The following is a 13,708-nucleotide window of genomic DNA, read 5'->3' as shown; positions in this document are numbered from 1 at the left end:
TCTACGCATGTGACAGTCTAGGACGGGAGCCAGTATATATGCTGGAATAATCTATCCAAGGTAGATCTAAGGCGCATAAGTTGCCTCCTGTTCTGCCTACATTACGGCGTAGTCCTGAGACAAATCTGAAACGGCGCCTACATGGCCACCACATCGATGATCGACCGTGTTCTGCCAGAACTGCCTCATTAAATCACACGGAAACCATTTGATGGTCTTGACTTGATTTGACTGATGCAACAACAAGTTAAGGTCGCTTTGCGAAAGGTGAAAACATACTTTTGTCCAATACTGAATATAGTACGGAGGTTCATTATTATATTGAGATACATGTTGACGGCGTATCGTAGCCTTTCCATCTATAGTATTGCTAGTGCAAAAAAAAGAACTAATGAGGTGTGGTTTGATATAGCTGCCCAAGATGAGGAAGCTCCGCAAGAGCGCAAATGAGTGACAAGAAACAGGTCTGTAATGTTCCAAAGTCTGACCAGCAAATTGCAATACTATTAATGCAGCATAAGGGCCATGAAACACCTATGCTATGTATCGATTGACTCGATGGTCTGGTAAAGGCTTCGATAGAATTTACAGAGGACGATTGGGTAGGTATGTCATTATTCGTAAGTTTTGGTGAGCGCATATGTGGGATTAGAAGTTCGCGGCAGCATTTGGTCGAGCAGCAGGCTGATGATACTGGTCATTGGCGTTTTGGAACGTTGAGTTGTTCAACGGTTCGCTGTTGCGACTGTTCTCGTTGCGCTTATAGTCCATGCCGGCGAAGTCGTCATCGATTTGAACCTTATTTTGACGCTTCTTGCGGAGGCGTAGGAATACAAGGACGATGCCTCCAAGCAGGAGAGCACCACCCACGCCACCCACTACTCCCCCGACAATCTTTTGATTTGTGGAACTCAGGCCGCCGTCAGAGTTGGAGCCGTCATTGCTTGGAGACAAAGTCGCCACAGCAGAGCCAGTGGTCATCTCACTGACCACTTCCGAAGTAATGGCCGTGTCGAAAACGGACGATCCTGATGTGACACGAGAAGTAATGACAGTAATTCTTGTTACCTGAGTGACAAGAGGTGTAGTTTCAAGAGTTTCAGAGAGCGTCGTACGAACAGTGGTAGCAGCGTCACCACCATTCGAAGAGGGTCGATTTGATGTAGGTGTTGGAGAAGAGTCGCCAGACGAATTGTCATCCTGTGTTGGCTGAGCAGAGGTCGGAGCTGCTGAGGTTGGTGCTACTGAAGACGGTTCCTCTGGAGAACTGGTAGGTACTGGAGTGTCTCCTCCGCTGGACGCGGCTGGAGGACGGCTTGAGACAGCCGTAGTGTCCTGTCTCTTATGGAAGATGCCTTCGCCCAGAGGCAAGATCATTTCCGATGCGGCGGAGACTGACATGATGGCGAATAGGCCCATGCCGATGAGGCGGGAACGTCCACCGAAGCGCATTTTTGTTGTTCGAGTGAGGACGTGGGTAAACGTGCGAAGCTCTTGTTGGACGAAAGGTTCTGAGTGCGGTGCCCGACGGTCTGTCTGATGCTGACGCGTAAGTTCGAGAGATGTGTCCCAATGTCTGGAGGGAGTGGCGAACAGGAGAAGACGTAACGAGCGTAGTGAGTGCGAAGAGGAAGATGTCGACGACCGATATACGAAGAGGAGTGGTAAAAGAGTCGAACGAACGGCGACGAAGATTGAAAGATAGCCCTGTGGGTGTGAAAAGTGAAAAGTTGGTCAGCTGCTGGCAGTCTCTGCAGGGCTGGTTGGTGGATGGATGGTGGAGAAGGGCGGGTGGTGCATCGATGGCGGCTGAACGGATGGATGGATAGGGACTCGGGGCTTTCGGACTTGGGGAGTTTGCGTAAGGTACCTGCGCGTAGACCTGTTCTGGCTAGAATCCAATAGCGATTGCACCCACGGACTCCACTGTTGCACTGCACAGCCCAGTAGACCTGCATGGATGCCTGAATGGATGTTTCAATCAATGCCCTTATTAGTCCTTACAAGATGAGAACGGTGCTTTATGCGAATGTCACCAACGGAGCTACATGGCATTTCCATCTTCAGGCATTCTGCAATAATGGCCATCGCATGAACATGTTCGCCTGCTGGGTATCGATCTTCCCGTCGTGAACCAACCTCCTTCGCCAATCATGGCTGGTATCAAGCTTCAGCCTGAGGCGCTAAGATAAAGAAAACTTCCTAGTCAATCCCAACGGACATGTGAGGTTTTCAATGTACGTGCCCATGCGACGCTCTTGGACGATATCTCTTCGACTCCGTCCTCCTTCCTGATCACACAATGATGGCCATGTCTCTTGCAGCGGCTGCCCAGGACATTCATCTGACTGCTCCTGAAGCTCTTTCAGGAATCTTCGGTTCAATCTCGCTCGTCTGCTGGATCTTTGTCTTGGTAACTACAAACTCTACTACGTACCGCCGCCGGCCTTGCTGACACTCGATCAGGTCCCACAGCTGATTGAGAACTACAAACAAGGCTCTGCTGAGGCAGTCTCCCTCGCGTTCATCGTCGTCTGGTTCGTCGGCGACATTGCCAACCTTATAGGTGCTATATGGGCTGGCCTTGTACCCACGGTCATCTTGATCGCTGTGTATTTCTGCTTCTCCGACCTGGCACTCATCACCCAATGCGTATACTATAATGTCAAGAACGCGAGGAAAGAGCGGAAACTATCTACTCGTTCCAACGGAACATACGATAGCGAGGACGAGCCGTTGCTGAGTCGGAGGGACAGTGACAATACTGGCTTACCCGGTTCGCATCGGCGCAAATCGTCTGCCGCTTCCCGTTTACATCGAGAGAGTGTCAATCGCCGTGATTCCCTTGCCTCAATTGTAGAGGAGGAGACCGGTGGTCGCGAATGGCTCAAAAATACCCTCTGTGTTGTTGGTATACTCACTGTCGGCACTGGAGCATGGGCTATCGCATGGAGCTCTGGTGTCTGGAAACCTGTTCCCGTCGTGACTGATCCGCAGCCGATGCCAATCGGTGCCGAAATCCTGGGTTATGGCAGTGCTGTCTGCTACCTCGGGTAAGTAGTGTCTCAGCCGGAATTTTTTCAGGCGTAGATAGCTAACCACTTCCAGTGCGCGCATTCCTCAAATTATCAAGAATTATCGCGATAAGAGCTGTGAAGGATTGTCCCTTCTATTTTTCATGCTCTCACTGACAGGAAATTTGACATACGGGGCTGGCATTCTCTTTCATTCTACCGATAAAGAGTACTTTCTGACCAATCTTCCCTGGCTCATCGGCTCCCTAGGAACAATGGTCGAAGACGTTACCATTTTCGCTCAGTTCCGGATATACGGGGATCAGTCACCCTTCGCCGTAGAATAACGCCATGTGTTCGATGAACACCATCATAGAGACTTGGTATACAGTACACGGCTTCATGATAGATACATATCGGCACATTACATGTGCACCAAAACAGTGCACTCAAGAGACTAGCTGGCACAACTGGTTTACTCATGGCGGCCGAATATTCATAATGCATGCGCCAGATGAGTGACTCGGTGGCGGTTACGGCCTAAAATCACCCGGCGACTTGCCTGGATAGTTGAACACAAGATGTTACAAGATTAATTGGGGGTATCCGACTGCCGCATTGGGTTATCAAAATGGTAGTGCGAAGCTACAGCAGGTCTCGGGTGTCTCCGAATTGCTTACTGACGCGACTAGCGAGAAACTTGATTCATATTCTACCAGTTCACAACTACCTAGATCGGACAGCTGCTTGTCAGTAGGCAGTGATCTAAGGGGAGCAAACGAATGTTGTTCTCACAGATACATAGCATTCAGTAACATCTCACAATAGGATATGTGCATGCCAAGCTAAGGCGTACATGGATGAATACGAGGCATCCCTGCTGTCAACGTCACAATGCATATACAGCTGACATTAATTGAGGGCAATAATATATGAGCTGAGCAGCAACTCATTTCGAAGACAGAGTATGTCGCTGTCTCGCCATGTTGCCTCCCCATAATTTCGTTCTCTCTGTCGTCATTCTTCTAGAATTAATATGTAAATCGGTGTCGACTTCGTGCAATAGCACAGAATCATTGCCCAATCCCATTGCGACTACATATCCAAACGAAACTACCGGAACAATTAACGGTACCCATGCAATCATTCCAATAGACTTGTCAGCAGCTCGGTCTTTGATACCACCACAATACGGCATCAACCTGTACGAACTCTACGCTCTGCAGCCCGACTTCCCACGCAACAAGTATCCGCTCATCGTGCAGTCAGTCCTGGACCATGACGTTGGCGTCGGTACCTCACTTAGGATCCCAGACTTCACGCGATCCGCCATAACCCTCCCGTTCGTCGATCTCCTCCACGATGGCCGGACGAGTTTCCGCCTGCTACATAGCATAGTCATGTCTGACAATCCACTCGCTGTTGAGGGCGCGGCGCTGTACGGACCTCCCCAGCCTCTTGTTGGCCGGTTCGACCCGCCGTGCGAGGCATACATGTATGAAACTTCTGAGCGCACCGCTGCGTCGTCGGTCACGTTTGCTGCGTACCCGCTTCATGACGACGTGCATTCGAAGAGGCCGCTCGTGCACACGCGGTTCAAACCATGTAGAGCGCAACCGTATTCTTTGGCGCTGTACGAGAATATTCTGAATCAGGTTCTGACTAATAATGGCACGCTGTGCGACAACTTCGTCACGTTGTTCGATACTAGTATTTCGACTGGAGACTTCAGCCCGGTGCCGGTCGAGGGTCGGGTGGTGCTGAACAGACCGGTGTATCCTACTGATAGTGTGTTTGAGGGTGTGTTTGGCATCAAGGCGGACTTTGCTTTTGTCGAGCGGAACTATATTCCGTGTTCGCAGTTCAAGAGTGTTTCTTAGTGACTGGAATGTGCGGTGTAACTTGAAAAGAAAAGAAAAGGCTTTCCGTGGCTTGTTGAGCCAAGTCTTCTTTGTCCCGGTGTGCCCGAAACCTCGTAGATAATGTGCGGATTTGGATAGTTTAGGTCCCTGACATTCTGGGTACGCTAGCTCCGCGTATCCTCTTAATGCAGGCTGCATCACTTCTCTCTTTCGAGACTAGTTCTATGATATGATAATGTATGAGTTCTGGTCCGCTCTCTTGTGTTCAGATCTATTATTGATACAAAGCATTTAGGTCATCCAGCTGTACAAGTCCAATATATCGCCGCACGTAGCCCTAGAGTAGACCTTGGTCAGATAGTTAATTTGCATTCGTTGGTGATGAAGGTAGGGAATCATGGAGTTGATGTACGGAGCAAGCATATGGTTCTATGGCTAACTAGCAAGCTATCTAAGTACTAGAGATCTGAGCCAAGAATAGTAATAGAGCTATCTAACTAAGAGTTGAAAGAGCATTGCTTTTGTATCACTAGGCACTGGGAATGAATATAAGTCAAAGTATACCAAGCTAAATTAGGCAGCTCGAGAGAGTAGAGTGAACGGTTTCATAGTTCGTTCTACTATCTAAGCTATCAATCTTTGATAGACGGATCTAATTGGCACGTTGTTCCCTCCACTCTACAGCTGCTAGCATCGAGTGGCGGTTTAATAACTTCCAGGCTGAGTGGTAGAGCGATACACGAAAGTAGTGACGTATAGATCTTGCAGACATAATGATAACATTCGACTGCCGCGACGACCGCCTGTCGGTACACACATCTTAGAGAGAGATGCATAATAGAAGAGACTACATGCACGGAGGAGTACGGATTTCTCACATTCTGAGTCTGAGATACACGAGAGAGAGCGTATCAATGAAACAACTAGTATAGCCGCTTTGACGCTGTATCATGCACTTGCTCTGTGCGCCCAGCTAATGACATATGAAGGGTGACAGTTCGAGCCGGGGGAGCCACAAAAAATCATCCTCTAAAGGACTATGTGTGGCACGAGCTCCAATTTGATCAGAAAGCTGGGTCCAAGGTATGAGAACACTATGTATTCAACGCCTTGTAATCACCTATATACTCTTTTCACTTGAGTGATACGGTCCGGCCTTCATACCAAACTCAAAGAAGTAGCTACTAGACTGCTTTGCGTAGGTCTCTAGACTTACTAAACGTATATTAGGTTCATATACCTATTGTCCTGGTATACTATCTATATATGCCTGTACTGAATATGCCGGTAGGATTGCACTGGCTCGGCGCGAACTCACTCATGAGTGGTTGAGTTGGCAGATTCCCAGACACTCAAATTGCCTCTGACTTTGACCATTTGCCATGTTCATGCATGTATAATTATCCGTCCCGGTCTGAACGTTTACGTAGTCGTGGCCCATGAGTCAACCTTATATATTCTCGCGTCCCCGCTGTAGTCGTTCAAGCATTGGCAGTTATGCTGAACTTCCACCTTGTGCTCGTTCTACTAGTATGAAGTCTAAAAAGGACTGTATATTATATTCAGTTGCGCCGCAATGATAGCTTCCTGATACCAACACCAAAGCGGTCTGTTGACGTCCCGGCTATTACATACTAGCATCAGTTACGGGGTACATATTGCATAAACTCCACTTAGAGGTAAGAAATCTATGGGTCGCTGATGAAACTGGCAGGCCACCCATGCAAAGTTGACTGCGCCCTTTTTCTATTTAGTAGCCAGGTACAAGAACAAACCGAGTCAGCCTTGTGGACATGTTTAGTTCCATGCAGCCCGAGTTCGTCTTCATTAGGGCCGTTAGCCCTGGCCTGCAGCCTCTCGCCCTCTCGATTTCACAGGTTGAGATACTGGAAGGTCGTCACTGATCACTTCTCTGATCCACTCTCTACTTATGTCTACCATATATGCTATTTTCATAGCTGTATGGATAACCAGGGCATTATGTACTATGCAATTCGTCAACCCCCCGCCCTTTGGAGAGCCCGGCGACTTTAGCAGTAACCCTACCTTTACATTGGGCTCAACACTTACTATAATATGGAAGGCCGGGGAGGAAGGCAAAGCGACGTCCCTTGTTCTATATCAGCTGGCTACGCCGAGTGGTGATTGGGTGGAAGACATGGAGTACTTGGCCCGTATGAGACTCCTTTCCTTTCCTTTCTTTGCTTCCTCCAGAGTACATACATAAGGCTAAACTATTTATTAGAGGGCGCAATTGGTCTCACGCGATATACCTGGCTTGTCGGAACCAGGAAAGACCTTCAGACGTCAAACATCTTCTATATGAGTATGGCAAATTGGACTGCACATGGTATCATTCACAGCTCTGGCACTAATACCATTGATCATAGGCCTCTATCGAGAGGGTTCAACGACGCCCGACGCAAACAGTCACTATTTCTACCTCAAAAAGAACGAAAGCCAGCCAACATCAACCCTGTCTTTTGGACCCACGAACACCTCCACAAGCAGAGTGCCACAACTGAATACCCCATCCCCGGGACCAAAAGTTATTGACGTATTCTGAAAAAAAAAGTTTCAGGTCAAACAAACTCGGCATTGGATTTGGCGTAATCGTTCCGGCTGTGGGGTACTGGCTAGTATATAGCTTCCCCTCTACAGAGTCTTCACTCTACTAATGTAATACTTATTTCAAGACTAGTTGTACCTGAAATATCATTTGTTGTCGACTAATCCCGTAATAGATCACATAGATGTCGAAGTATGCCTCTTCTTAAGGACAGCTACACTAGCCACAACAAGAGGACAGGAGGCGTAGTTTTCTACTTGGTCATAATATTGAGCACCTAGTAGTAACTCAGTTTAACTTTACAACAAGAAGTAGTAGCGCATAAAACCTTACCATTACACAGATGTTGGAGAGCGTTGAGCCGAGGCGATCATCGATATGGATTATCATAACTACCGCCAAATGTGCCTGGTTTTTTTTTTTGGAACCTAAGAACATACCGTAGGGTTCTCATTGCACATTCATAGCTCTCGAGCTCTCAACATACACATGTGGCTTTGTTAAATCAATAAACATCTCCTCGGAGAATACCCCTTTTCTATCGGATATATCTAGCGCATATAGGAGGTCCAGATATACTAGTAAACTCTCATTTGATCAAGCTAATTCATAGACCTCTACTGGCACTCTGACCGCATGTTAGAGCGGCTTTGTAGATCCGCAGACATTGATGTGCTTATGACCTGCTAAAACATGGCATTGGCATCCATAGGGGAAAGGGTTTCGGTATGAGCTCTAGTCGTCGACAACACATCTCGGCCAACAGCACACAACGCACAGTACACACGTAGCTCTAAACACATTCTTGTTGGTATAATGCAGGTAGCGCTGACCATTGTCAAGCATCCACAACTGAAATTGCACACTGGTTCGATTTCTGCGTCAGGCAAACAGCCCTTCTATCAGCCCAACCTCAACACAACAAAAGGCAACAGACCAACAACACTCGAATGTCACTCCTTTTCCGACCGCCAGACAAGCTTCCACATCTCCCATCCATACTCCACCTCCTCTAGGCATGCACCAAGGCAGACTCCAAACGAACCAGCAAAAACCGCAACCCAAATACGCAAGAAAAACTTCCCGTGAGGGTAATTAACATCATTTCCTTAAAAAAACCCACACCAACAAATCTACTCCGCCAAACTCCGCCAAATCTTGCCCTCTCTCAACATCGATGACATCTCATATCCTCAGAACCCCACCACAACACCCAGCGCTTATCCTCTCAGCCTCGCGCTAGGCATCGGTACTACACTGCGCGCCAGACTCCAGCCAATCAAACCCCACTTTCTACTCCGAATCCGTGCTAGTTCCGCCGAGAAAGGGCATCCGAAAAGCGATCTACCAATCACAAGACGATGCAGCGGGCGCGTCCCGAAACCGCTCCCGCCGCTGCGCTAGCGCATTTCGGGACGTTTTAACTGCAGTGTGCGTACGATGTGCTCCAGTTTTGCCGCTGGCTAAGTGGCAGAATATGCAGCCTGGCGCAGCGGCTCGATGTAATTAGTCAATTTGAGGGCCGGAGACTGGGTACAGGGCAGTTTATTTAAGCGCAGGCGTGGGGCTAATTTGGGGTGGTTGTTTTGCTAGGTGGGCTAGGATGCTAGATATAGGAATCTTGCTGTGCCGCATACAGGGAAGAAAGTGCTGGAGAAGAAGGCAAGAGGATGGAGAGAGAGTGAGTATGTATATGCAGTCGAAGCGCCGGTTTGGTGTGCTGCATGTACTTCTGCACTTCTTTTGAATCTTCTTCACTTTTGTGTTCATTTCGTGAGACTCCGTATGAGCCTCACGATATTACCTCATTACGGACGTTTTTGGTGTTGTCAGCCCTCTATCGCGGACGTTGATCCTAGCACAACCATCCCAGTACCCTGCGGATTAAGGGTGCGGCGTTGCATGGTACATAAGCATAATGTCCACACAACACAGCCCTTTGAAACCAGACGTCGAGTCTTCATCAGAGGTTCCCACAAATACCAACAACCGCACCTCGCTGCGTCCATTCCTTCTCTCATCTTCGCGCTCACAGTCATCACCGACGCTGCCTCGCGCACCTTGCTCAACACCAAAGTTGAGCCAACAAGAAAAACCACTTCCGCCTCTCCGTGCGCCTGAGATTATTGTCTCACCTGTTGATGAATCTTCACCGAAACTGATCCATCCTGCTTTCAGACACTCACAGCGATGGCCGGACTTACGTGGTGCGCAGTCAAATGGCAACGATGTGACAGGCAACGGATCGCATGCATCGAGCCGCGTGCATGAGGAAAAGCAGTACGGTGTGCCAGCGTCGGATCCATCGCCGGACGACGAGGCCAGCTCGCCTGTCTCGCCTGTGCGCGCTTCCACTGATCGTGGTGGTCACGAGCATGAAGCGGATCCGGAGCATGGAGGGAGCGTAAGTGAAGCCGGGGAACCACGTGTTGCTGTGCAATTTGCAAGACGGGCGTCTACGTCCTCTCCAGCCCGCCATGATGGAGACCAGCCGCAGCGACAGCAACATGCTTATCGTGCTCTTCCTTATCCATTGTCTCCTACGTCGCCTATTCCAACACAGCAGCGAATCGAACAGGGAGAGAAAGGAGCTACTCCTTCACCGCCGTTGGAGGCTTGGAGTTCTGCGCCGAATCATTTGAACCAGAAAAGTAAGTTTGCCGTTTTGTTTGGGATTGGAGATGCTGTCATGGCTTTTGCACCAATTGCATTCATCGTCCTTGGGATATGTATTGCGAAGTTGCATGGCCAGGAGGTTGAAGGCAATGGTTTCGGGAAGAACATTGAGCGCACCATGGACCTCGGGCCTACCTTGTTTCCAATCATGTTCGCTGCTGTTGCCGGAAAGGCGTTGAAGATAACTGCGAGATACTGTGCTGAGCATGGTTCGAAGCTTGGGGTAAGTGACTTTCGTTCCAAAGGTTTGTCCATGACTAAACGACACCAGACCTTGGAATTGCTGATGGCCAGCCAAACGGTCTGGGGCACGTTCGAAAGTCAAGTTCTTCTGAAAAGCTTGTCAGTCCTGGGTGCGCATCTGTTCTTCCTCTGGGCCCTATCCCCAATCGGAGGTCAAGCATCGCTCCGAGTCCTTGAATTTGGTAACGTGACCATTGGAAATCAGTCTCAGGTCATTTACATGTCAACTGGAAATATGAGCCCATTGCAAGATACGCATTCATTACTCAACAATGGAAACCAAGGAACGTCAACCAACGCTGCACTGAACGCCATGTACAACGCTGTCCTGACCGCTCCAAGCCAAAATGGCATGAGTAAAGTAGACCTCTGGGGTAATCCGCGCATACCTCGAATCGATACTTTGGTCAACGTGACAGCGGACAACAACGGCTGGCTGCCAGTACCAGACGTGTTGACTCCAGGTCAATACTCAGCTTTGGTAGGGATACCCGTGGCAGGCGTGCTCCCCGTAGACGAAGTGGACCTTGAAGTCACAAGCTCATATCTGGAATTCAGTTGTCCGTGGCAAGGTAAGCTGCCATATTCCGGTAATGAAACGCTGCCCCTCGGTAGGATCTGGGGGCTGAATGGCACAACGAGGCGGATTGGCGAAAATGTATTTGGCGATGCATTGAAGGGGACTCAGACGACATTTTTCCTGGATACGGATACTCCATTCACAGACGCACGGCTGAATGGGATAAATTATGATGCAGACGTCCCCGAGTACAATTTCCCATTTGATAAGGATGAACCCTCGTTAAGAGATCCCCGCACGATCACGTTCGGTTCACGATATTGGCCCCCAAACGAGACAGAGTCCTATACCATCCTGCGGTGGTGTACTGTGACAGCCAGATATGTGGATGTGGTCTTTAGATGCGACAAAGGCAGCTGTCTCGCAAACAAGATGAGAAAGGCGGAGAAGTACAGTAAACGAAACAATAATATTACCGTATTAGACTGGAACACGACAACAACCAACCTATTTGAGCAATTGCCGCGATCTCACGGTAGCGTTCAATTCGGCAGATCTGAAGAAATGACAATGACCGAGAAGTACATCCGGGGGGCTCTCAACGTCTACAGTACGGGCACGCAAGTCGTTGATATGGAACATGTGACCATGGAGGATTTCAACGATCGATTCACCAGAGTCATGAACACATATCTGCATCTTGCGCAAGGGCCGTTTGCATTTGCTGGAAACATACCACCGATTGCAGCGTTTGGACCATATGGAAATTCGACAATGGAGAACGGAACGGCGATGACAGCGGCAACATCCGGTGTTACTAATTATGGAGATTCTGAAAGTGTGGTAGCACCTTGGTATGGATTCCCGTCCATGGCGACGAACAAGACGTTTCAAAAGGTATACCAATGCAACTTCCTGTGGTTGGCTGTGATGGAGGCCTCGTCTGGTATACTGCTGTGCTTAGGTATTGCAGGTCTGATCATGAAGATCAGATGTAGAGCGCCGGACATGCTGGGTTACGTTGCCAGCATGACGTACGATAATCCTTACGTCGTCCTCCCGGCTGGAGGTTGTGTGTTTAGTGCGATGGAAAGAGCTCAGAGACTGAAGAGGATGGAAGTCCGCATTGGCGATGTCCAGCCTCGGTCCAAGATGGGACACGTGGCGTTTGCGAGCGTTCAAGGCCATTCAGGAATCGGCAGTCTGCAAAAGGAACGACTCTACGTCTAAAGAGGTCACAGTCAGCGCATCTTTGATGGGAATGTTGACGAGAGACAGTCTTGATAGGAACGTTTCGAGTATGGACCAACGGGCCGACCAGTGGAATGTCTGCCCAAGTCCTGCCCGATGTGACGGCCCATACACACCAATGAGATGTGGATCTGGCTTTTACATTGCAGTCGTAGAAAGCACTTCAACCAAGAATTAGGGTCCTAGGGATGTTTGACGAGTATTTATCGGCAAGACACGACGTTGTGCCACTCACGATAAGAGACTGCGGGGGAAATGGATAACAGTAGGGCTGCGATGGGTCCATCTGTGAGGCCCATGGACCACCAAAGTATCAGGACGCACAAGACCACCGGCGGTTTGAGATGCCATGATCCTCCAGACATCAAGTTCCATGACTGGGTGGATCTCAAAGTTCCAAAACCTTGACGTACCGGACTTGACTGGTGACGTGTAAGCAATGTCTCACATCCACGAAAGAGCTGGGCTGCTGGAAACCCTTGTGAGTCTTCGGACTCCTACAGTACTGCGGTCCCGGATTATATGACAACGCACGAACTTGTTGGGTTGAGCCAACGATACGACACAACCTGGCTGCGAGACGAAGTGCAGGCCTGATGCATCGACGAGGTGGTTGGACACGAAGGCGAGGTATCTGTAGGCAGGATGCACAAGGAAGGCAAAACGAGAAAGGATTCGACACAGCGGTGGCGTGCCCAGATGAAACACGGGACTCGGCCATGCATATCCAAGTACCTAAACAAGGACGACGATGACAGCCAGCAGAGTTCATGGCGTGGCGGATGGACTTGACGGTACCTGAGATATGTCGCCAATGAAGAGGATGCACGACCTCGGGAGCTAGGTTGTGTTAGGTAAGCGAAGGTCCAGGCTAAGTTAGTCAGGGGAAAGAGTTTGGACTTATCCTCATCGGGACGACGCCTGGCCTGAGCAAAGCACAACAGGTCCACGCTCATTGAACGAGAACCTTGGGTCTGACTAAAATTCATTATACCTAACGGGAAATGAGATGGGACTTCCGGCGTCCTTCGAACAAGAGCTACAACGGCGACGACAGCAACAACACCAGTATCAGTATCAGGAGCAGCAGGAGCAGGAGGAGCAGGAGCAGCACGACAATGTTGAAACACTGGCGACTCACTCTCGTCATACTCGACCGCGACAGACCGTCTCCGCGACGAAAGAATGCACTGGCATGATGTACCGCAAAGCCACAAAGCAACCCGGGCAAAATCCTATCTTCCGCCCGCGTGCTAGTCCATAAGTCCACGAGTCTTCCGGAGATCATCAACTACTATTGGTTGTTTGTTGTCTGTCCACTGCTCGTGTTTTCGCCATGCACGCCCCACACACACACTCTGGCTGCTGGCTGCTCCGCTGTCCGACGATCCAGGTGTGCGTCGTGGTCGTGGCTCCTGACTACAAAATCCTGGTCCTGAGCCTTCTCCCCCGTTCTTGTCTCCTCCTCAAGCCTCTCCACGAGCTCATCGTCGTTTTCCACATTCTTTTTTTGCTTCAGAGATCCAGTATCTCTAGTCATTCATTGAAACGTACAGCGCCCTTGATCACTCAT

General features: G+C 49.4%; 6 protein-coding genes across 6 annotated transcripts; 4 read left to right on the top strand and 2 right to left on the bottom strand.

The window, feature by feature from the left end:
* Positions 1-549: 549 nt before the first annotated feature.
* On the bottom strand, positions 550-1,593 carry EJ05DRAFT_309849 (uncharacterized protein). The gene has a single exon (XM_033740679.1). The coding sequence runs from the start codon at positions 1,450-1,452 to the stop codon at positions 649-651; it is 804 nt and encodes a 267-aa protein (XP_033602245.1). The 5' UTR covers positions 1,453-1,593; the 3' UTR covers positions 550-648.
* A 709-nt stretch (positions 1,594-2,302) lies between these two features.
* On the top strand, positions 2,303-3,361 carry EJ05DRAFT_498990 (vacuolar membrane PQ loop repeat protein; the record flags this gene model as incomplete). The annotated part of the gene is made up of 3 exons (XM_033746762.1): positions 2,303-2,413; positions 2,467-3,053; positions 3,109-3,361. 3 exons carry the CDS (start codon positions 2,303-2,305, stop codon positions 3,359-3,361), a joined length of 951 nt encoding a protein of 316 aa, XP_033602244.1.
* Positions 3,362-3,679: 318 nt separating this feature from the next.
* EJ05DRAFT_309841 (uncharacterized protein) lies at positions 3,680-5,167 on the top strand. Its single transcript, XM_033740678.1, has one exon. The coding sequence runs from the start codon at positions 3,998-4,000 to the stop codon at positions 4,892-4,894; it is 897 nt and encodes a 298-aa protein (XP_033602243.1). The 5' UTR covers positions 3,680-3,997; the 3' UTR covers positions 4,895-5,167.
* A 1,504-nt stretch (positions 5,168-6,671) lies between these two features.
* EJ05DRAFT_537024 (uncharacterized protein) lies at positions 6,672-7,644 on the top strand. Its single transcript, XM_033749355.1, has 3 exons — positions 6,672-7,050; positions 7,122-7,202; positions 7,267-7,644. Exons 1-3 carry the CDS (start codon positions 6,807-6,809, stop codon positions 7,440-7,442), a joined length of 501 nt encoding a protein of 166 aa, XP_033602242.1. The 5' UTR covers positions 6,672-6,806; the 3' UTR covers positions 7,443-7,644.
* Positions 7,645-9,363: 1,719 nt separating this feature from the next.
* EJ05DRAFT_484697 (uncharacterized protein) lies at positions 9,364-12,114 on the top strand (the record flags this gene model as incomplete). Its single annotated transcript, XM_033745368.1, has 2 exons — positions 9,364-10,344; positions 10,393-12,114. The coding sequence occupies 2 exons, from the start codon at positions 9,364-9,366 to the stop codon at positions 12,112-12,114; spliced, it is 2,703 nt and encodes a 900-aa protein (XP_033602241.1).
* Positions 12,115-12,240: 126 nt separating this feature from the next.
* On the bottom strand, positions 12,241-13,025 carry EJ05DRAFT_309726 (uncharacterized protein). The gene is made up of 2 exons (XM_033740677.1): positions 12,613-13,025; positions 12,241-12,557 (listed from the first exon to the last, which is right to left on the bottom strand). The coding sequence occupies exons 1-2, from the start codon at positions 12,905-12,907 to the stop codon at positions 12,367-12,369; spliced, it is 486 nt and encodes a 161-aa protein (XP_033602240.1). The 5' UTR covers positions 12,908-13,025; the 3' UTR covers positions 12,241-12,366.
* Between the last annotated feature and the right edge of the window lie 683 nt (positions 13,026-13,708).

Source organism: Pseudovirgaria hyperparasitica, assembly GCF_010093815.1.
Source record: "Pseudovirgaria hyperparasitica strain CBS 121739 unplaced genomic scaffold EJ05scaffold_5, whole genome shotgun sequence".
NCBI lineage: Eukaryota > Fungi > Ascomycota > Dothideomycetes > Acrospermales > Acrospermaceae > Pseudovirgaria > Pseudovirgaria hyperparasitica.
This window is presented reverse-complemented; position numbering and strand designations above follow the sequence as displayed.